This window comes from Strix uralensis, chromosome 21 (assembly GCF_047716275.1).
Source record: "Strix uralensis isolate ZFMK-TIS-50842 chromosome 21, bStrUra1, whole genome shotgun sequence".
Taxonomy (NCBI): Eukaryota; Metazoa; Chordata; class Aves; order Strigiformes; family Strigidae; genus Strix; species Strix uralensis.
The window spans coordinates 6,246,262-6,265,942 of record NC_133992.1 but is presented as its reverse complement, the minus strand read 5'-3'; the positions used below and the strand labels follow the sequence as shown (position 1 = coordinate 6,265,942).

The following is a 19,681-nucleotide window of genomic DNA, read 5'->3' as shown; positions in this document are numbered from 1 at the left end:
GGGGCCGGGGGGGGCAGCTCCGCTGGCACCGGCTGAGGGGGATGCTGCCTGGCTGGGCCCCGGAGAGGGGCGGGGGGGGGCCCGGTGTTGGGCTCTGGGAGGCCCGGGCCGCAGAGCTGTGTCCTGGCTCAGCTGGAGGAACCTCTGGCCGGGGGGGGGCTCGGTGCTACGCCCAGCGCCGGCACCTCGCCCGAAGGGGCGGCCAGAGGCGGGGGGTCTCCCCCTCACCCCGTCTCGGGGGGAGGAAGGGTCCCCGCCGGCCGCCCTCTCCCTCGCTGCCCCTCGCAAAGATGGCGCCCCCCTGCGACGTGGCGGCGCACTGCCCTTTTCAAAGATGGCGGCGCGTGGCGGGTGGCGGGGAGGGGGCGGGTCGGTCCCGCCCAGCCGGCGGCGCGGGCTCCCGGCGGCAGCGCGCGGCGCGGCGCGGGGCGGCGGGATGGTGGCGCGGGGGCTGCGCGCGCTGCGCGGGGCGCTGCGGGCCGCCGGGCGCCGGTTCAGCACGCGGCCGGCGCGCGCCCCCGCCATGGACTATCAGGTACCGGCGGGGGGCGGCGCCGCGGCGGAGCGGGACCTTGCACCGAGCGCTGCGGCGGGGCGGGGCGGGGCGGGGCGGGGGGGGCTGGGCCGTGCGGCGGGGGCACCGGGAGCCTGTACCCCGCCGGGCTGCGCGCCGGGGCCCGGGGCATCCCACCGAGCCGGACCTTGGCGGGGAGCGGCGGCCGGCGGTGCCTTCCCGAGCCGCAGGCCCGCGGGCTCCGGGATTGGGGTTGGGGGGGGGTGGAGGTGGCTCCGGTACCGTGCGGGGCGGCCGAACCCCCCTCCCCTCCCCGCCCCGCTGCGGGGCCGCCCCTCTCCCGCAGCCCCGGGCCGCGCCAGCCGCTGCTCCCCATCGCGCCCTTCTCTCCGCTGCCCACAGCCGGTGCCCGGCCGTCGCCCCGCCAGCCCCGGGGCAGCACCGGCGGGACCCCGGCCTGCAGCGGGAGCCGGACCGACAGCCACGGCGCATCCCGGGTGGGGGCTGGGGCATCCCGGGCCCACGTGGCTGCCTGGCGGCGTGAGGACGACGGCGGTCCCCAGGCTGAGGGACGGTGCGGAGCCCCCCCGGGAGACGGGACGTGTCCCCGCGCTCACCGGAGCTGGAAGCGCCGCCGGTGCCCGCGCCGCCGTCTGCAGGGACGGGGTCCGGCTGCTGGGCGGGGTGTCCCCACACTGGGGACACGCGGGCTTGTCCCGTGCCAGCCCCCCGCTGCGGCACACCGCGGTGCCGGGGCCAGGCCTGCGCCCCCCCTGGCGCGGGTCTGGGGGGGGGGCTCGGTGGCACCGGTGACCTCTGGCAGCGGCGGTGGCCGTGCAGGTGTAGCTCCGGTTGCTTCGTTTGCGCCTGTAATTAACCACGAGCGGGACGGGCACGCCGGCACTGACGCACCGCCCGGGCGGCGCTGGGTGCTGGGTGCTGGGCCGCCCCCGCGCCCTCCCCTCGTGGGGCCAAGGGGCACCCAGGGAGGGGCGGGCTCCCCTCGGCCATAAGTAGCCCGTCCCCGCGGTGTCCCTGTGACAGGGTGTCCCTGCGACAGGCGCTGGCACGTCCCCGCGGGGCCATGGCGGAGATGCTGCCGGCGTGGGTGGCCGCGGGCACCGCCGAGGGGACCGAGCCCGACGGGGTGGGTCCGGGTGCGGCGGGCACGGGGCGGGTTGGTCCCCCGGGGCCGTGGCGGTGGGCGCAGCCCCGAGGCCGTGGGGATGGTGCCATCCTGACCACCCCGGGGGTCTCTGCAGGACGCCATCCGCACCCTCAACACCCTGCAGACCAACGCCAGCTACCTGGAGCAGGTGAAGCGGGAGCGCGGCGACCCCCAGGCCCAGCTGGAAGCCATGCGGGGATTTTTGGAGAGGAGCGGGCTGAAGGTGAGGCAGGGGGGGGTCCCCATCCCGGGGTCCCCATCCCGGGGTCCCCATCCCTGTGTCCCCCCTCCATCCCAGCAGCGGTGCCGCCACGCTCGGCACTGGCCGCTGCGGGGGTCTCACGGGGTGGTTGACCTCCGGCAGGTCGAGGACCTGGATCGACTGAACATCATCCACGTCACAGGGACGAAGGGCAAGGTGAGGCGGGCGGGCAGTGCTGGGGGGGGGGCTTGGGGGGGCCCAGGGGGGGGGCCCACTGGTGTCTGTGGCTCTGTATGCCCCTGCCCCGGCGCAGGGGGGTTTAACGCTGCCATCTCCCCAGGGCTCGGCGTGCGCCTTCACCGAGTGCATCCTCCGCAGCTACGGGCTGAAGACGGGCTTTTACAGGTGGGTGGGGGGGTCGGGAGGGTTGGGGGCGTTGGTGGTGCTGTGCCTGACTGTGCCCCCTCCCACTCTGCCCCCCCCCCAGCTCCCCTCACCTGGTGCAGGTGCGGGAGCGGATCCGCATCAACGGGCAGCCTATCAGCAAGGAGCTCTTCAGCAAGTACTTCTGGCTTGTCTACAACCGCCTGGAGGAGACCAAGGTGGGGGCAGCAGGGCTTGGGGGGGGTGCTTCCTCCCTCGGGGACCCCCCCCGGGGCTGTGTGCCCCAGCGTTGGTTGGAAATGCCCCGTGCTGTCCCCTTACGCCCGCTCTGCCCAGCAGGACCCGGTGCACGCCAGCATGCCCGCGTACTTCCGCTTCCTCACCATCATGGCCTTCCACGTCTTCCTGCAGGAGAAGGTAAGTGATGGTGGCCTCCAGCTTGTGATGGGGACGTCAGGTTGGTGGGGACCTCGGGGAGCGGGGGACACGAGGTCCAGCCCCTCCTTGGGGCAGAACTTGCATTGGTCAGGCTGTCCCAGCTGTGTCCAGGGGATGCTGTGCCAGGTGGATGGTCCCCCCACAAGTGGGGTGTGTGTTCGGGCACAGGTTTGGAGGGGCAGTGGGCCCCACCTGCATCCCCGAATCCCTGGGGACACGTGCTGCTGGTGGCCCTGTGACGACTCCGGTGTCCCTGTGTCCCCAGGTGGACCTGGCGGTGGTGGAGGTTGGCATTGGCGGTGCCTATGACTGCACTAACATCATCAGGTAGGAGCCGGTGGGGTTGAGCTCATCCACTGGGGCTGCCAGGGCCTGGTGTCCTCACAGTGGGGGGACAGCGGGGACACTACCACGCTGTGTCCCCAGGGCACCGGTGGTGTGTGGGGTCTCCTCCCTGGGCATCGACCACGTCAGCATCCTGGGGGACACCATGGAGAAGATTGCCTGGCAGAAGGGGGGCATTTTTAAGGTAGGGAGCCCCCCTCCTCCCCTCTCTCGCGGTTTTGGGGTGTGGTCCCCCATGGCCCTGAGCACCCCTCCCTTTGCAGCCCGGCGTGCCGGCGTTCACCGTGGCGCAGCCAGAGCGGCCGCTGGAGGTGCTGAGGGACCGAGCCCAGGAGCGGGAGGTGAGTTGGGTGGTGGTGGTGGGGTGGATGGGGGGTACCCCATGGCGGGGCGCTCACCCTCCTCTCCCCACAGTGTCCCCTCTACCTCTGCCCGGAGCTGGACGCCTTCGAGGGGGGGCACCGGGCGCTGGAGCTGGGGCTGGCGGGTGCCCACCAGCGCTCCAACGCTGCCCTGGCCTTGCAGCTGGCGCGGGCCTGGCTGCAGCGCCGCGGCTGCCGGGGTAAGGCGGGGGGACGGGGATGGGGGGGTCGGACCCCGTCATGGCCCCCAGGGTCTCAGCAGGGCACCCGTCCTCCCCAGCTCTCGGGGAGCTGAAGGAGGTGTCACCAGGCGCCGAGCTGGCGGGGAGGCCGGTGCCGCTGGCGCCCACCTTTCGACCCACGGACGCCATGATCCAAGGTGCAGTATGGCCGTGCCGGGCCCCCCCGCCATGTTGTAGAGCTCAAGGAGGGGGGGTCACGCTGGGCCCCTGGCCACTGCTGCCTGTGCTGCAGGGCACAGCCTGGCTGCCCACCCCGTATTTGATCCCCACGGGGGTCCCAGTGCTGGGGGGGGCGGGTGTGGGTGTCCCAGCCATGTCCTGTGCTCCCCCCGTCCAGGCCTGCGGGACACGGAGTGGCTGGGCCGGACCCAGGTGCTGCCCCGCGGCCCCGTGACGTGGTACCTGGACGGGGCCCACACCACCAGCAGCATCCAGGCCTGTGTCCGCTGGTTCCGCCAGGCCGCCCTCAACCAGGACAAGCCCCACGAGTAAGGAGGGGACGTGAGGGGGGGACACACGCACTGGGGTGGTGCTGGGGGTCCCCATGGGGCACGGGCCACCTGCCCTTTCTCCCCGCAGCGGTTCCGAGGTGCGTGTGCTGCTCTTCAACGCCACGGGGGACCGGGACATGGCGGCGCTGCTCAAGCTGCTGCTGGTGAGGTTTTGGGGGGACAAGGGCGGGGGGTCACTGCGCCCGGGTTCCCTGCTTTGCTGTGGGTGCAAGGAGCCATGAGGTGGAGCTGATGCCCTGTGCTGTCTGTCCGTCCACCCTGCTGTCCCTGGTTGTATCCCACCTCGGTGCCAACCCCCAAGGCTCAGGCGCAGGGGGAGACTGGGACTGCCCCCTCCCCAGAACAAACCCCCATAACCCTGCTGGTGTGGAGCTGGTCCCAGTGGAAATCCCATGGGTGGGTCCTGGGGGCTCCCACAGTGCTGACCCCCCCCTCTCCCCACAGCCCTGCCACTTCGACTACGCTGTCTTCTGCCCCAACTTCACGCAGGTGCCAGTTGCCAGCAACGCAGGTGAGTGCCGGGGAGCCGGGGTCTCCCCCGGCCCCCCCAATCCCCCACCCCTCCCCGGCCCCCCCTAATCCCTGACCCCCATCCCCATCCCTCCCAGACCAGCAAAACTTCAACGTGACGCTGGAGAACGCCCTGACCCGCTGCCTGGAGAACCAGCAGACGTGGACCCGGCTGCTGGAGGAGAAGGGGGGACAGGACCCCTGGCTCCCGGCCCCTCTGCGGGCAGGGGGGCTGCTGCAGCCAGCCCCTGCCCGAGGGACCCTGCTCCTTGTCCCCCCGGCCCCGCGACCCCTCAATTCGCCAGCCCTCGTCTTCCCTTGCCTGGCCCAGGCGCTGCGGTGGGTGGCGCAGGGCCGGGACCCCCGGCTGGCAGCGCCGGCCGCCACGGGGGCTCACCCCCACCCCGCCGCCAGCAGCGGGGCCGTGCTGCTGCGGGAGGCGGCCGCCGTCCGCGTCCTGGTCACCGGCAGCCTGCATTTGGTGGGGGGGGTCCTACGGCTGCTCGACCCTGCGCTCTCCCAGTAACAGGGAGGGGGGACAGGGCTTTGCAGTTCCTCTTTTTACTTGAAGCGCCGGTTCTGCCCCCGATGGTGCTCGGAGGCGGCCGGGGTGAGGACGTGGGACCACCAACCCCGTCCCGGTTCGGCCTTTTTCACCCCAGTGCCTTTCGCCTGTGCCGCCCCAGGGACACTGGCCATGGAGGGGGGGGATGCTCCTGGCCCCCAGCCCACCTTGGTGAGTCCGACTGGGGGGGGCCCCCAGGCTGTGCCGGGGTTCCGGCACCCAGGGGGGGTGGGCAGTTTTGGGAGGGTGGTAGGTGGGAGCCTCAAGCCGCAGCGAGGCTCGGCATCAGGGTGTGACTAATTTAATGTAGGGGAGATTTTTATTATTATTAATAAGAGTTTGTAGCTTGGACAGGGAGCTGGGGGGGTGCGTGTGTGGTTTCTGCCCATCACCCCATGGTGGGGCAGCAGCCCTGCACCCCCCCCCACCCCCCCACCCCAATAAACCTCTTGCTGCTCCTAGTGGTGCCCGCTGCCTTCCTGGGGGGATGCGGGAGGGGCGCGGGGGTCACCCCAAGTGCTGGGGCATGTCCTGGGGGCACCCACTTTTGCCCCCCCCCAGCCCCCCCATTTGATGGGGAGTCTTGGTGGGGGCTTTGGCAATAGTTGTGTTCTGCCTCCCCGGTGCACCCAGAAGTGGGGGACCCCGGGGGGGTTGCAGGGTGCCCCCCACCCAGCGTGGGCTGCCCTTGGGGGGCCAAAGCATTCACTGAATGAGTAACGGAGGCCCCCTCCGGGCTCGGCCTGAGATCTGGGGCAAAAAAACAGCTTAATGGGGCTGAGGTGGGTCCCCAAGTCCGGTGGCCAGGGGCTGGACGGGCTCGGGGGGACCCGGGGGGGTCAGGCCATGCTGCTGGTGGAGCAGGGGGTGCTCTGGGTGCTGCCGATGCTGTGGTTGGTGCTGCTGCTCTCCGAGGCTGGCGCCGTGCTGGAAACTGGCTGCAGTTTGGAGATGGGACCTGGCTCACACCGCCCGCCGCGGGGCCGGGGGGAGAAACACCAAGGGGAAACCAGACTTAGGGTGGCCAGCGGTGGCCGTGGCTCGTCCCCACAGGACCTTCCAGCCCCCATGCACAAACCCTCCCAGATTCGCTCCCCAGCCAGCCCCTGAGCACCCAGGATGGAGATGGGCACGGGGGACCACGGTGGCACCAGGAGCAGGCAGGGGGGACCCCAGGGCAGAAGGGGGGGCCCCTGGGGAGCTGTGGCCACACCAAGTGGGGTTATTCCCCTGCGGCATTGCCAGGAGGACTGTACAGATGACAGCAACACCCAGAGCCCCCTGGCTCAGCCAGGGACCTCAGCCAGGAGGCTTTGGGCTGGGGGGGGTGACATGGGCTGCAAGGAACATGTGTGTGGGCCCCCCCATCCCACCACGGGTGTCCCCAGGGATGGTGGATACTCACGGGTGTGCGAGTAGATGTACCAGAGCCCGGCGGTGAGGAGTGCCCCGATGAGGAAGGCGCCGAACGTGATGCCCAGGACAGCGGCCAGCCCTAGCCCACGGTCTGTGGGAGGACAAGGCCATCAGCACCGCCATGCTGGAGGGGGGGGGCCCTTCCCACCCCCATTCCCATCCCGGCCCCCCTCCTGCCCCAAACTCACTGTTGGGCAGCCGCCAGCCGTCCTTCACCATCACCTCCAGGACCTTCTCAAAGATGGTGTTGTTCTGCGGAGGTGGAGGTTGGGGTGAGACGGGGGGAGACCTGCACCATGGCCAGGGGACAGGGCAGGGAGCCCCCAGGATTTTTGGCGACCGGGGATGCAGCTCCCAGCTGGGCTCCATCACCCGGCAGTGTGGGACAAACCACCGATGGTGGGGACCAGCATGGTGGCATCACGGCATGGCAGGGGGGGGTTACTCACACTGACCTGCAAGCCGGCCTTGCACTTGAGGTTGGCAGAGAAGGGGACGCGCCCGCCCTCGGGGATGGTGTAGGTGAAGCGGAAGCGCCAGATCTTCCTCCCATGGCTGCTGGGGGGGCCCTCCAGCATGGCCACCCCTGCCCCACGCGCCTCCCCGCCCTGCACCAGCAACACCGGCTCCCGCCCCGGCACCACCAGCCAACACTCCTTCAGCTGCAGGTCGGCCGGGTGGTCCTCCCAGCGCATGGACACCTGCCGTGGGGGGAGACACTGTCAGGGTCACCAGCCTGGGGACAGCTGGACCCCCCCAGCCCAGGCACCGAGGCGGTGGCAGTACCTGCACGAAAGTCTCCTTGTTGACCTCCAGCTCCGTCTGCGGCGCCTCGAAGGCGGCGGTGGGGAAGAGGCGCAGGAAGAGCTCCCGCGGGATCTTGCACTGAAAGGCCACCTGCAAGGAGGGACAGTGCTGAGGCCACCCCCCCCAGTGCCCAGCACCCAGCCGGCAGTGGCACCCTTCTCCCATGGTCCCATCCCCAGGCTCGCTGGAAAACCCAGCTCTTACCCGCACGCTCCGGAGCACTGCACCGGTGGCCAGGCTGAGGATGAGCTGTGAGAAGGTGGGGAAGGGTGGATCAGCCAAGTGGTCCCCACTGCCAGGGTCTACTGTTCCCACTGGGATGGGATGGGATGGGATGGGATGGGATGGGATGGGATGGGATGGGATGGGATGGGATGGGGGGGTCCCACCCCCCATCTCTGCCAGCACCCAGGCGCAGCGGCAGGGCTCAGCCCTGGGCTACAGCAGGATGTTTCCAGCCATGCAAAAGCAAAGAGGTGCCAGTGGAGAAGCCCCACTGGGCACCACCGAAGCCCCCCTGGGGCATCAGCAGGGCTGGGGGCAGTGCCCCAGCCAGCCCTCCCTTTCACCTCGTTGTTGGCGTGGCCCCTGCCCTCCAGCGAGGTGCCGCAGTGGCTGAGGGGGGTTTTCAGCATGAAGTGAGTGGCGTTTTTCTCTGCCTGGCAGCTGATGTCCCGCAGGGTGATGTTCACCACGTCCTTGATGGGCTGGGAGAAAAGCACCCAGCAGTCACCCACTGGCTGGGGACAGCCCCATGCCACCCACCCCGAGCACTCAGAGCAGGATACGACCCCCCCCCCTCGGGTGATGCTGGCAGGCATGGAGACACCCCCCCACCTCTCACCTCCAGGTGGGACCTGGCGATGACGATCTCCATGGTTTCATCCGTGCACTTCCAGGGCTCGAGCATGAGCAGCAGCATGTGGGCCAGTGAGTTGACGGTGGGGGCCGGGGGGGTGGACGTCGCAGGTGCCCTCCTGACCACCTCTGCGGGATGGGGAGATGGCGGGGGCTGAGTGGAGATGGCGGGACACCCCCCCCCCCCCATCCCACCCAACCCTGGGGTGCCGGCAGCCTCACCGTGCTCTTGGATCTCCAAGCTGATGCGGGTGCTGGTGGGGATGGCGGAGTAGGAGGCGATGACGCTGTAGTTCTTCTCGAAGGCTTTGGCGACGAGGCCCTGCTCTGTGTCAGGCAGCAGCTCCCCAGGGATCGTTATTGGGGAGATGGACACTAACTTGTAGTTCCAAGAGACCTGTGGTGGGGATGGGGACAGCGGGAGGGGGGCTGAGCGGGGACGGGGACAGCTGGGGATGCTCAAGGCAGGGACGGCTTCTGGGTTTGTCCCAGTTAGGAGGGCTTGTAGTGAGGGGGCTGCCACCTCCCTATGCCCAATGGCCCCAGGTGCCCTTCTGCCACCCTCCCCGTGCCACTAGCATCTCTTGGGCATCTGGCAGCCCCCTTGGCGGGGGTGGTGGTGGGGGACACACATGTCATGTCCAGCCCTACCAGGAACTGGATGTGGCAGTTGTTGACGGAGAGGGACCAGGTGATGTTGGCCCGGCTCTGCAGGATGAGGATCTGGTTGTTCATGGCTCTCTCGGGACAGGTCAGGGACAGGTTCACCTCTGTGATGGGGGAGCTGCAAAACCACAAGATGCCCCACCCAGCATCAGCATCCCACACCGGTGGGTCCCATATCCTCCTTGGGATGGGGGGGGGGGGGGGCTCTACCTGTGAGAGACCCCAACCCCTTCCCGAGCATCTCCACGCATGTCCCACTGCCTGTCCCACCCCCCCCCCAGCACTGCACGGTACCTGGGCTCGGGCTGCAGGTGGACGATGTGGGCGGTTTTGGTGCTCTGGGCATCCCCATGCGAGCAGCTCTTCACCCCGTGGAAGAAGACCTCTGTCTCGAGGTGCAGCACGGCGTCGAAGCGCTCCCGGGGGATGCAATCTGGTGGGCTGCCGGCATCTGCAGAGGTGGGAGGGGGCGGGTGTCACCAGAGCCAAACCAGGCTCAGTAGGTGGGGAGGTGTGTGGGGACAGAGACATCGATCCCCATAGCATCTCCCCTGGGATCGTGCTTCACCCCAGTGGGTTGTCACCCTTTGGGAGCAGGAAGAGCATCGCTGCCCACCTGCACCAGCACCCAGCCTACGCACCTTCTCCCAGGCGGAGCTGGACCCAGCGGGGGTCCCGCACCTTGCTGTAGGACGTGATGCCCCCGTAGGTTTCCCGAGCCCAGGCCAGCAGCTGCCCCTCGCCAGTGGCCACGAGTGGCTCGGGGCCCCGTGATGTCGCGGTCCCCAGGACAAGATAGGCATCCTGCAGGGCAAGCAGCAGCCTGAGGTGGGGTGGGGGGGACAAGGCGCATCCCTCGCTGGCGTGGGGAGGATGCGGGTGTAAAGCTAAGCCAGGTGGGCATCCCTGGAGCCCTGGCCCCATCGTGGCTGGGGGTCACCTCAGATGAATGGGGGTTTTTGGGGCCACAGAAGGAGTGGCGTGGGCAGCTGGTGGCACGCGGAGAGCTCGGCCCACTTTATTATTAGCCACAAACAAAGCAGGAGGTTTATTTTGCTAACAAAGCGCCCTGCCCCAGCTCAGCTCACTGGAGCCAAACCCCATCTCTGACCTTCCTCCCACCGGCTGGAGGAAACAGGAGCTTTTTCCAGCCCTGTGCGTCATTCCCTGCCCAGCCAGCCCCATGCTCAGCGCCACCAGCAGCGGCCAGGCGCGTCCCCGCCTCCCCGGGGCACCTCAAGCATCATCTCCAGGGATGGGGTGGACCGGTCTCCTCCAGGGACTCCCCTCTAAATGTGTCTGGAGATGGCCCCAGCCCTGCTGCCCCCCCCGGGGTCACTGCTGGCATGGGGCAGTGGCACTCACAGTGCGGACGAGCAGGTCCGGGCACAGAGAGGTGATGTTGGCTGCACAGTGGGTGCACAGGAGGACAAGCACCACTGGCCGGGAGCAGTCACCGTCTCGCGGCGTGACGAACACCTTCAGCGGGAAGGCAGAGGCCTGGCGGGGGGGAAAGGGGGGGAGTGTCACCACTGCGACCATCAAGCCCCAGTTGCTGTCACCTCCCTGGTTGTCCCCCGGCCACCCCACCTGCTCCCGGAGCCAGAGGCAGCAGGGAGAGCCCTCGGGCTGGCCCTGAGCATGAGCCACGCAGGAGGCGGCTGTGGCTGGGTTTAAGGGGAAGGTTGGGGGTGCAGAGATGCCACATGGATGTGTAGCCACACCAAGGGGGGCAAACACACCCTGGCTCCCCCAAGCAAGGGACCAGAGCATCCCCACCTCAGGGACAGTGGCATCCCCACAGTGGGGTCCAGGGCACCCCCATACCAGGGTCTAGGCACTCCCCCTTGGGGACCAGGGCATCCTTGCATTAGGGACTGGGTAATCTCTGCACTGGGCACCAGGGTGTCACCCCACTGTGGACTGGGGCGTCCCCACACCAGAGACTGGCATGTCCCCACACTGGGGACTGGGGCATCCTTACACCAGCAACCAGAGCATCCTCACACTTGGGACTGGGGTGTCCCCACACTGGGGCCAGGGCATCCCCTCCCCACCCTGGGCACCGGAGCATCCCCACGGTAGGTACCAGGGTGTCCCCCACTGAAAACCGGAGTATCCCCACCCCAGGCACTGGACATGCCCCCGTGGGTTTCCCAGCCCCATCCCAGCTCCAGGACTGGGACCGGCCGTACCGGTGTGCAGGGATGCTGGGGGCACAGTGGTGGCACGCACCGCTCCCCATGGCCAGCACTGCCTGGCAGCCTCCAGCCGGAAATCCGGATGGGGAAGCCGAAACATCAGGCGCTAAGTTTGGCAATTGCCGCCTGAATCACCGCTCACAAAGTGCTGAGCCAGGCAGCGGGCAGGGAAAACCAGCCAGGGACCGGGCGGGTGGAGGCAGCCGCCACTGCCGGGCACGGGGCCGGCGGGACGGGGCCGTGGGCATCCCGGCCTGGCCACGGCCCCATGGCAAGCGTGGGTGGCCGGGGACCCCGGGTGGCCCCGGGCGTCGGGGAGGAGCTGGCGGCTGTTTTTCCTGCCGCGTGTTTTGTGGCGCTCCATTGTTCGGCTGTGCAAGCGGCGGGAGCCTCGCCGCTGCCTTTCAGGTTATTTTTTTCTTTTTCTTGGGTTTTTTTTTTTTTTTTTTCCTGCATCGTGGGGATCTGCTTATAGAAAGCAGCTTCCAGTAATTCTTCTATAAGTGGAGCCATGTCCCTGCCCTGCTCCCTCCGCGCGCCGCAGGGCTCGGTGCCGCTGCCGTGACATCAGTGTGTGTCCCCCGCCGCCACCGGTGACAACCCCGGGGCACCCCCGGTCCCGATGCTTATTCACACACCAGGATGCCAGGGCCAAGTCACACCGGGCTGGGGCAGAGGGGCCCTTGTAAAACCCACCCTCCCCGAGCAGCTCTTGGCCTGGCTCCCACCTCCCCCTGAAAAGCAGAACTGGGAGGGCTGGGAGGCAGTGCGGGGGGGGAGTGTGGCGCCGGGCGGCTCAGGGCTGAGCCAAAATCGGGTGCTGGGTTTGCTGGGGCCCAGCTAGCGCGAGGGGAAGCGGGCCATGCTGCAGAGCAGCCACACAAACCCATGTGCTGCTGCAAACCCACTCAACAGTGCCACCCAGTACCAGCTCCAGACGAGGGTGCAGCCCCAGCCCTGCCGCTGCTCTGCGCCCGCCCTGGCCCAAGAGATGCCCCGGGGCACCCACAATGTGGTTATTGCCCCTCAGCAGGCTGTGCCAACACTGGTGGCCAGGCTTCCACTCACTTGGCTGCCTTCAAGTGATGTGTCTCCCTCTATCCCTCCCCCTTTTCCTCCCTTCATCCTTCCTTCCATCCCTCCTTCTGTCCCTCCATCCCTCCCCCTTTTCCTCCTTCCATCTCTCCACCCCTCCTTCCATCTCTCCATCCCTCTTTCTAGCCCTCCCTCCCTGGTGTGGTCCCCATCGGGTGCCTGTGGCTTTGCCCTGCTCCTGAGCTGGGACCAGGCCACCTCCCCAGAGAAATGGGGATTCCTGGGACATCCAGCGCAGGGACAGCCACAGCGTGGGCTGTTAGAAAAGTTGCCTCTAAGGACTTTAAACTCCCGTCGGGGCCAGAGACACTGCGGCTGCAGAGGCGCCATGGAAGAGGTTAATCTGGGTCCTCTCGCTGTGCCTTAGAGGAAATGTTTTTAACAGCCCAGCAGGAACAGTGCTGGGGTGACAACGCTGAGGTGACAGTGCGAAGGTGACACGCTGGGACCCCGCTCGCTCACCTTGGACCACTCGATGCTGAGGACATGGACTTCATGGCCGCTGCCCAGGGAGCTGCTGCTGACACAGCCCCGCTGCACCGTGCTGGTGGCGTAGGACAGGGCGATGGGCGGCTCCGCCGTCACCGGCTGCAGGTCGCAGCCCTCGGCTCTCCCGGGGTCTGGGCGGAAAACAAGAGACCGTCAGTCCCCGCCGTGAGGATGTGGGGTGACATAACACAGGGAGGGGGGGGGGACACGATGCGGGAGGGGGCTGCATTGCCACGCCAGCTCCAGCGCTGCCCCTGCGCCCCCAGCACGGCGTCACCATGGCCCCACTGCCGGCACAGCGCCCGCGGGACCATCTGCTACATGTTTGCTCGGGGCTCGCCTGCCGCGGTCAGCTCCCGCTGCAACAACGTTAATGACCCTCAGATCTGGGCTGGAAAAATCCACTGTCCCTGCTCGGCACTGCTGCGTGCCAAAACTCACGCCCAGCTGCCCTGAACGCTCAGGCGCTGGCGGAAGCCTCCCCACATCCCCCGTGTTGCAGGAAAGCGGGAAGCTCAGGTATGGAAATGGCCATAAAGCTCATCCGAGGCGTGAGCTTCGTCCCATCTCGAACCCCCTGCGCGGCGCGCGAGCGAGCGGGGCCGGTGGGCGGCTGCCAAGGGAAATCCTGAGCGCAAACAGCCGCTTGAAGGCCTGATCCTGTAAATCCCCGTTTGCCTTGGCCATTTCCCCCACCCTGGGCAGCCCTGCTGTGGCCACGCTGTCCTTGAGCTGGCCCCTGTGCTGGGGGGGATGTCCTGGGGACCCGCTTGCACCCATGGGTGCCCCTTTGCCAGGGGCTGGGCAGGATGGAGGCCCGTGGCTGTAGCTGGGGGCTTCCCACTGGGAGACGGTGCCTGGGGCACTGCGTTGGGTTTGGAGGTAGCCACTGAGCTCCGTCTCTTTCCATCCCATCATTTCACATCCCTGGTGGCTCCAGCCACCGCACTGGGAGGTGACGGGACCCCAGTCAGCCACCCCCGTAGGGACCAGGGCCCAAGGGCATGATGCCCTGGGTCATTGAGACTTTGGGATGTGGCAGCCGGCAAAGGGCCATCACGGCATCCCCAGCCCACGTCTCACCATCGGGGTGGTGTGGCCGCTGCGGGAGGGTCATGGCATGGACCCCCCCCCAGTGACGCTGCCACGGGTCCATGTATTGTCCGGCGCTTCCTCCCCCCAGCGCGGCGGCCGCGCGGCCGGCAGCATCGGGAGGAAGATAAACAGCTGCTTATCTGGGTGCCGCAGGCTGCGTCCCTCTTCCCCTCCACTCTTGTCGCGACGGAACCGGGCACGGCCGCGCGGCCCCTGGCATTGCTGGGCAGAGGACGGGCAGCTCATCACACCTCCGGCAGCATCCCGCGGGGAGGTCAGGCAGGGCCAGGGGCCCGTGGCCGGGCTCGCCACCGGCACAGGGCAGGGATGCCAGCAGAGGGGATGCGGGGCAGCGGTGCCAGTTGGGCACCATCAGTCCCTGGGGAAGGCAGCGGGCTCCAGCATTATGTCAGGATCAGATAAGGGGGTTCAGCTGGGCCGCCCGGGGCGATCAGATAAGGGCACTGTTATTTTTGTACTCCAGGAAAAGGAAAAAAAATTAAAAGGAAGAAAGAAAGAAAAACCACTTTATGTTTTTCCAGCCGCCTGCCCTCTCTCTCGCTCCGATGTGGCCGAGACCAGGGAGTGGGGATGGTTCCACCATGGGTCCCCCGCAGGTTGGGGGCCGGGGGGACAATTCCTGGGTTTTTGGGAGCAGATCAAAGGCCCTGGGCAGAGAGCAACGCCCAGGGGTGCCGGGCTGGGGGGTGCGGGGCCAGGGTGGCTCCGGCGGCGCAGGATGCCCCATGGGACGGGCAGCGCCACTCTGGCATCCCAGCATCCGGCTGTGCCGCCTCGGCACTTGTGTAATGAGCTGGCCGGTCTCAGCCCGGGTCAGGAATGGGGATGGAGCCCCGCGCTGCAAACCTGAGGGGGGGGTTGTCACCCTCTGAGCCACCCCTGGCTGTTGGACCCTGTGGAGGTGGCACTGGGGCTCAGATGTTGGGATGGATGGGGCCAGGCTTTGGGGCTGAGGCAGGCCATGTCATTCCTGCCCCTCTCTAAACCAGTCGGGCACTGAGCAGCCTCTCCCCAGGGACGGGCAGGGACGACCCACCACTGTGCTCACCCCGTGGGGAGCAGCGCAGGTCCCTGCCCCGCGGGATGGGGCACAAAGTCCCCCACCTCTGGAAGCCTGCTGTGTCCGTGAGGGCCCCCAGCACTGCGCCTGCTGTGGGCACCCCCAGCCCTGCGGGTCCTTGCGGGGTAGAGGCGGCAGCCGGACAGGACGTGGCACGTGTAGCACAGCGATGCAGGACAGGGACCATATGGCACAGCCGCTCAGGATGGGGACCATATGGCACAGCTACATAGGACAGGGACGACATGGCAGAGTCACACAGGATGGGGCCCATACAGCACAGCTGTGTAGGTTTGGGATGGTATGGCACAGGTGAATGGGATGTGGACTGTATGGCAGGGACGGGGACCATATGGGCACAGTCACATATGATGGGGACTGCGTAGCTCAGTCACATAGGACAGGGACTGTATGGAACAGCTACATAGGCTGGGGACCCTATAGCACACTTAGGACAAGGACTGCACTACACAGCTGCACAGGACAGGGACAGTATGCGATGGCTATGTAGGATGGGGACTGTATAGCACAACTACGCAGGGTAGGGACTATATAGCACAGCTAAATAGCACAGGGACCATATGGCCCAGCTACTCAGGATGGGGACCATATGGCATAGCTACATAGGACTCAGCCCACAGAGCACAGCTGTGTTAGTGCAGGGGTGTGTGGCACAGCCATATAGGATGGGGACTATACAGGACAAAGGACCCGGTCTGTATGGCACAGCTACGTAGGACAGAGATGACATTGCACAGCTGTGTAGGACGGGGATGGCACAGCTACATGGTATAGGGACTATATATCACAGCCAGGGAGGACAGGGCTGCTATGGCACAACTCCATAGGATGCAGGACCATATGGCGCAGCTATAGGATGGGGAGTATATGGCACAGCTACACGGGACACAGCCACTATGGCACATACACGTGGGATGGGGACGGCACGGCACAGCCATCGGACGGGGATGTACGGTCCAGCTACGGAGGACACAGAACTTGCTGTACATCTCCGTAGGATGGGACCGTCCGGCAGAGCGCCGGGGGACACGGCCCACACGGCACAGCCTCACCGGACAGGGAGCGCCTGGCTCGGGGGCCGGGCAGTGACCAGGGGGTGACAGTAGCCTGGCAGCGGGGACACCCCAGCAGCACCCACTGCCGCTGGCCCCTGCGGTGGCCGGGAGGGACCGACCCAGCCAGGACACGCAGAGCCGCCGGCCCCGGCCTCCCCGGGCTGCTGCTGCCTTCCCGTTCCCTTGCTCTGTCAGCGGGTCACGTCCCCGGGTCCCCCAGCTCCCCACCCTCACCCAGCACGGGTGTTCCCGGGCATGGCCCCCCCTTGAAATTCTCCTTGTGACTTCTCAGGGACCTCGGGGTGGCTTCAGTGCTTCCCTGCCCGCCTGCTCCGGAGGCGGACGAGCACCCAGCTCCGTCCCCACGGTCCACGGAGGGCTTGACGGGATTTTTCCCATTCCTCGCCCCCAGCTCCCAGTCGACCCCCCCACACCCAGTCGACCCTCCCACACCCCGCGGTGCCGGGACGCCACCAAAACCACCCCAGACCCCCCATGTGCCGTTGCCTCGGCCGGGGGACAGCAACGGCCCCTTCGACAGCTCCCGACCCCGTGACGCAGCCTGGATTTCGGGGATCCCAGAGAGCAGCAGGGCTGTGCTGTGTGTCCCCCCCCTGGCGCTGGGGGCGGTTTGTCCCTCCCCACCCCCGGGGCTGCCCCCCAAAACCTTCCCCCCCCGGGGTGACACTGCCCGCAGCGGCACAGCCATGACCCCTTTGGCCACGCACCCCCCAGGTACCCCACACCCCCCCCCCCAAAGCCCGGGCCACTCCGGGACGGAGCCACCAGCGGGTCCCGCCGCCGCTGCCGTCCCGGGGGTCCCGTCTAAGGGTCCCCCCGGGGGGTGTGTGTCCCCCCCAGTCCCACTCACCCGGGCGGCCGAGCAGGGCCAGCAGCAGCGGGAGGAGCGGGGCGGCTCGGGGGCCCATGTCCGCCTGCGGCCGCTCCCCGGGACCCAGCGCCGAGTGCCGGGAGGCGGCGGCGGCAGGAAACCGACTCCCTTCGGAGGAGGAGGAGGAGGAGGAGGAGGAGGGTCCGCGGGCGGCGCGGCTCCGCGCCGGGAGGAAATGCCGCTGGCGGCGCTGGGGCCGTGCCGGCGGCGGGGGGGCGGCGGCAGCAGCCCGCTACGGGGGGGCTGGAGGGAAGGGGGTCCGTGTCCCCCCCCCCTCCCCGGGACGCGTCTTGCCTCAGTTTCCCCACAGCGCGGTGCGGGGTGTCACCTCCGGAGACGGGGCACTGGTACCCGGGGTGGGGGGGTGTCCCCAGGGAACCTCTGCTGGGCTGGCACAGGGGTTTGGGTGGGGTGCGCCCCCCCCAAATATACCCACACACATTGCTGCAGCACTGCCTGACCCGTGCAGCGAGGAGGGGCGTCCCCAAGTGATGGGGATGGGCACTGCCCCATGGCGGTGGGGATGGGGCCTGCACCAGGTGATGGGGAGAGGGGCTGCCCCACAGCACCCTGACACCGAGCCCACGCTGCCCCCAGCCAGCACCCCAGCAGGGTCACTGTGTCACAGACCAGTGACGGCCCCATGGCCCTGGACCGGGGCTGCCCCATGGCAGTGGGGATGGGGGCTGCCTCAGGTGATGGGGACCGGGGGTCCCCAGGTGATGGGGAGAGGGGCTGCCCCACAGCACCCCGACATTAAGTCCACATTGCCCCTAACCCCAGCAGGGTCACTGTGTCGCAGGCCAGTGACTGCCCCATGGCCCTGGATGCGCACTCTGGGGCCATGGGGCAGGCACTGCTGCCTGCCTTGCCTGTACCCTTGGCCAGGCCCCACCCAGGGACTGCCTGGACATCCCTGCCTGGCAGGTGGGTTTGGGGGTGGGAGCTCCCCCCGGACAGGGCTGCCTGGGCGAAGGGGTGACAGCGAAGCACCGCAGAGGTGGGAGCCACAGGGTGGCTGGGGACACCTGGGGAGCCACTTCTGCACCCCTGCCCCATTTCTCCGACTTCTGCCAGCAGCTGCTGCCCAAGGCAAGAGCCCTCACACAGCTGGTGGTGGGGCTGGGAGCCCTGTGCCGGGGGTGGGCGCAGGCCCCCGGGGGTGGTCGCCATCCCGAGCCACAGCCACGGGCAGAGGGACAGCCTGGGAAGCCAGCGAGGCCTGTCCCCCCCAGCTAGGATGTCCCCGGAGATGTCGGTGACCCTGGGGTGAGCAGCAGGCATCTCCCATGACAGAGCACTGCCATCTCCTGGGGACCGCGGGGATGGGTGCTCACCCGGGGGTGCGGACAGGGGTGGGGACCAGGACCAGGCACAAGCACCCCTGACCCTCCCGCACCCCTCTCTCCCCACGGTGACACTGCAGGGTGATGAGCAAGAGGCCCTCGGCGATAGGCGGTGGCTGCAGGGTGACAGAGGGGACAGTGGCTGTAGCTGCGGGGTGGCCGCACGTGCAGCCCTGTGCACCCCGTTCTGCCCCAGCACAGCATCTTTCCAGCCAGAGAAAAAGTAACTAAAAACCTGTCATCAAGCAGCCCGGGTCTATGCTGGGCAGGAGGGCAATGTGCCCAGGCCTCCTGGACACCACAGGGTCCCCCCTCACAGCCCCAGCGCCCTGCTCAGCATTTGGGGAAACTGAGGCACGCTCAGTGCACACCCGAAGAGGGATGGAGACCCAAGGGAGATGATTCATCCCGCTCCTCAGCTTTAGGCTGTAGTGTCCCAGACCCCCTGTCCCCTCGCACCCACCGGCACGAGGCAAGCGCCCGCCGGCCCCAGCCGTGGCTCGGCTGTGCTGGCAGGGCCCCAGCCCCAGACGGATGGCCGCATCCTTCCTGCCCGGCCGCCCGGCTGCCTCCCCGCAGCGCCCTGGGCTCTGCTGGGGGCTCCTTCAGCCCCAGGCACGGGGCTGACGTCGGAGTCTGGCAGGTTTGGGTTTTCTTCTTGGGTATTTTTGTTTTTTCCCCACTCGCTTCCTTCCTTTGCTCCGGCCCCGTGGCCTCGGCTGCCCTCAGCACTGCTGCCTCCCCCCTCCGGCCCCCTGCAGGCGCCTGGCTCTGTGCCCAGCTCCCAGCAGCCCCAAAATGAGTGGTGGGGCGCCCTGCTGGGGTCACGGCTCTGCTGCCTCCTGCCCTCACCGTGGCTGGGTAAAGCCCGGCCCCAAGCCCAGCCACAGCCCCTCTGCTGTGGCATCATGCCTGGGCAGCTCTGCGGGTGCTGGGGAGCCCCCAGATCCCTGCCCCCTGCCCCCAGCTTGTCTGCTCGGGTGCTGCAACTCACCCCCCATGAAGACCCCTGCCCTGTCCCCCACCCACGAGGGCACCCAGCCTGGTGGCTGGGCTCAGCTGGGTGGCCCCTGGGTGTCCCGCAGCCCCCCAGGGACAGGGCTGAGAGGTGGCACCGATGGCAGCGGATGCCCAGGCACAGCAGGGCAGGGAGCATCCTGCTCTGGGGTGTTGTGCCACCCTGAAACACCACACTGCAGCCACCCCATACCCTAAAAAACCCTGACAGCCAAAAACCAAGGAAATGCCAAGGCATGAAGCTGCTGTAAATCCCCATCCCGGCCTGGCTGGGCCTGAATCCAGGCACCCCCAGCCCCTGGCAGCTGTCGGGAGAGCCGGGGCAGGGGGAAGGGACGCGTGTGCAGGATACGGCTCAGATGCTGCCCCCCACACCCAGAGCACAGGGCAGTTCAGCGAG

The 19,681-nt window shown here is 68.0% G+C and overlaps 2 protein-coding genes across 3 annotated transcripts; one reads left to right on the top strand and one right to left on the bottom strand.

The window, feature by feature from the left end:
* Positions 1–429: 429 nt before the first annotated feature.
* On the top strand, positions 430–5,703 carry FPGS (folylpolyglutamate synthase). 2 transcript variants are annotated; one of them, XM_074890978.1, is made up of 15 exons: positions 430–535; positions 1,777–1,905; positions 2,047–2,100; positions 2,225–2,289; positions 2,372–2,486; positions 2,608–2,685; positions 2,972–3,033; positions 3,133–3,235; positions 3,315–3,392; positions 3,466–3,613; positions 3,694–3,792; positions 3,993–4,143; positions 4,235–4,310; positions 4,612–4,678; positions 4,776–5,703. In XM_074890978.1, exons 1-15 carry the CDS (start codon positions 437–439, stop codon positions 5,201–5,203), a joined length of 1,752 nt encoding a protein of 583 aa, XP_074747079.1. In that variant the 5' UTR covers positions 430–436; the 3' UTR covers positions 5,204–5,703. The 2 variants fall into 2 exon arrangements, with proteins under 2 accessions (XP_074747079.1, XP_074747080.1); XM_074890979.1 differs by lacking the exon at positions 430–535 and adding an exon at positions 1,546–1,661.
* On the bottom strand, positions 5,545–17,017 carry ENG (endoglin). The gene is made up of 15 exons (XM_074890977.1): positions 16,898–17,017; positions 12,748–12,905; positions 10,355–10,489; positions 9,631–9,793; positions 9,284–9,440; positions 8,975–9,107; positions 8,546–8,720; positions 8,310–8,452; positions 8,035–8,172; positions 7,670–7,714; positions 7,445–7,555; positions 7,114–7,359; positions 6,847–6,910; positions 6,648–6,749; positions 5,545–6,200 (listed from the first exon to the last, which is right to left on the bottom strand). Exons 1-15 carry the CDS (start codon positions 16,953–16,955, stop codon positions 6,082–6,084), a joined length of 1,947 nt encoding a protein of 648 aa, XP_074747078.1. The 5' UTR covers positions 16,956–17,017; the 3' UTR covers positions 5,545–6,081.
* Between the last annotated feature and the right edge of the window lie 2,664 nt (positions 17,018–19,681).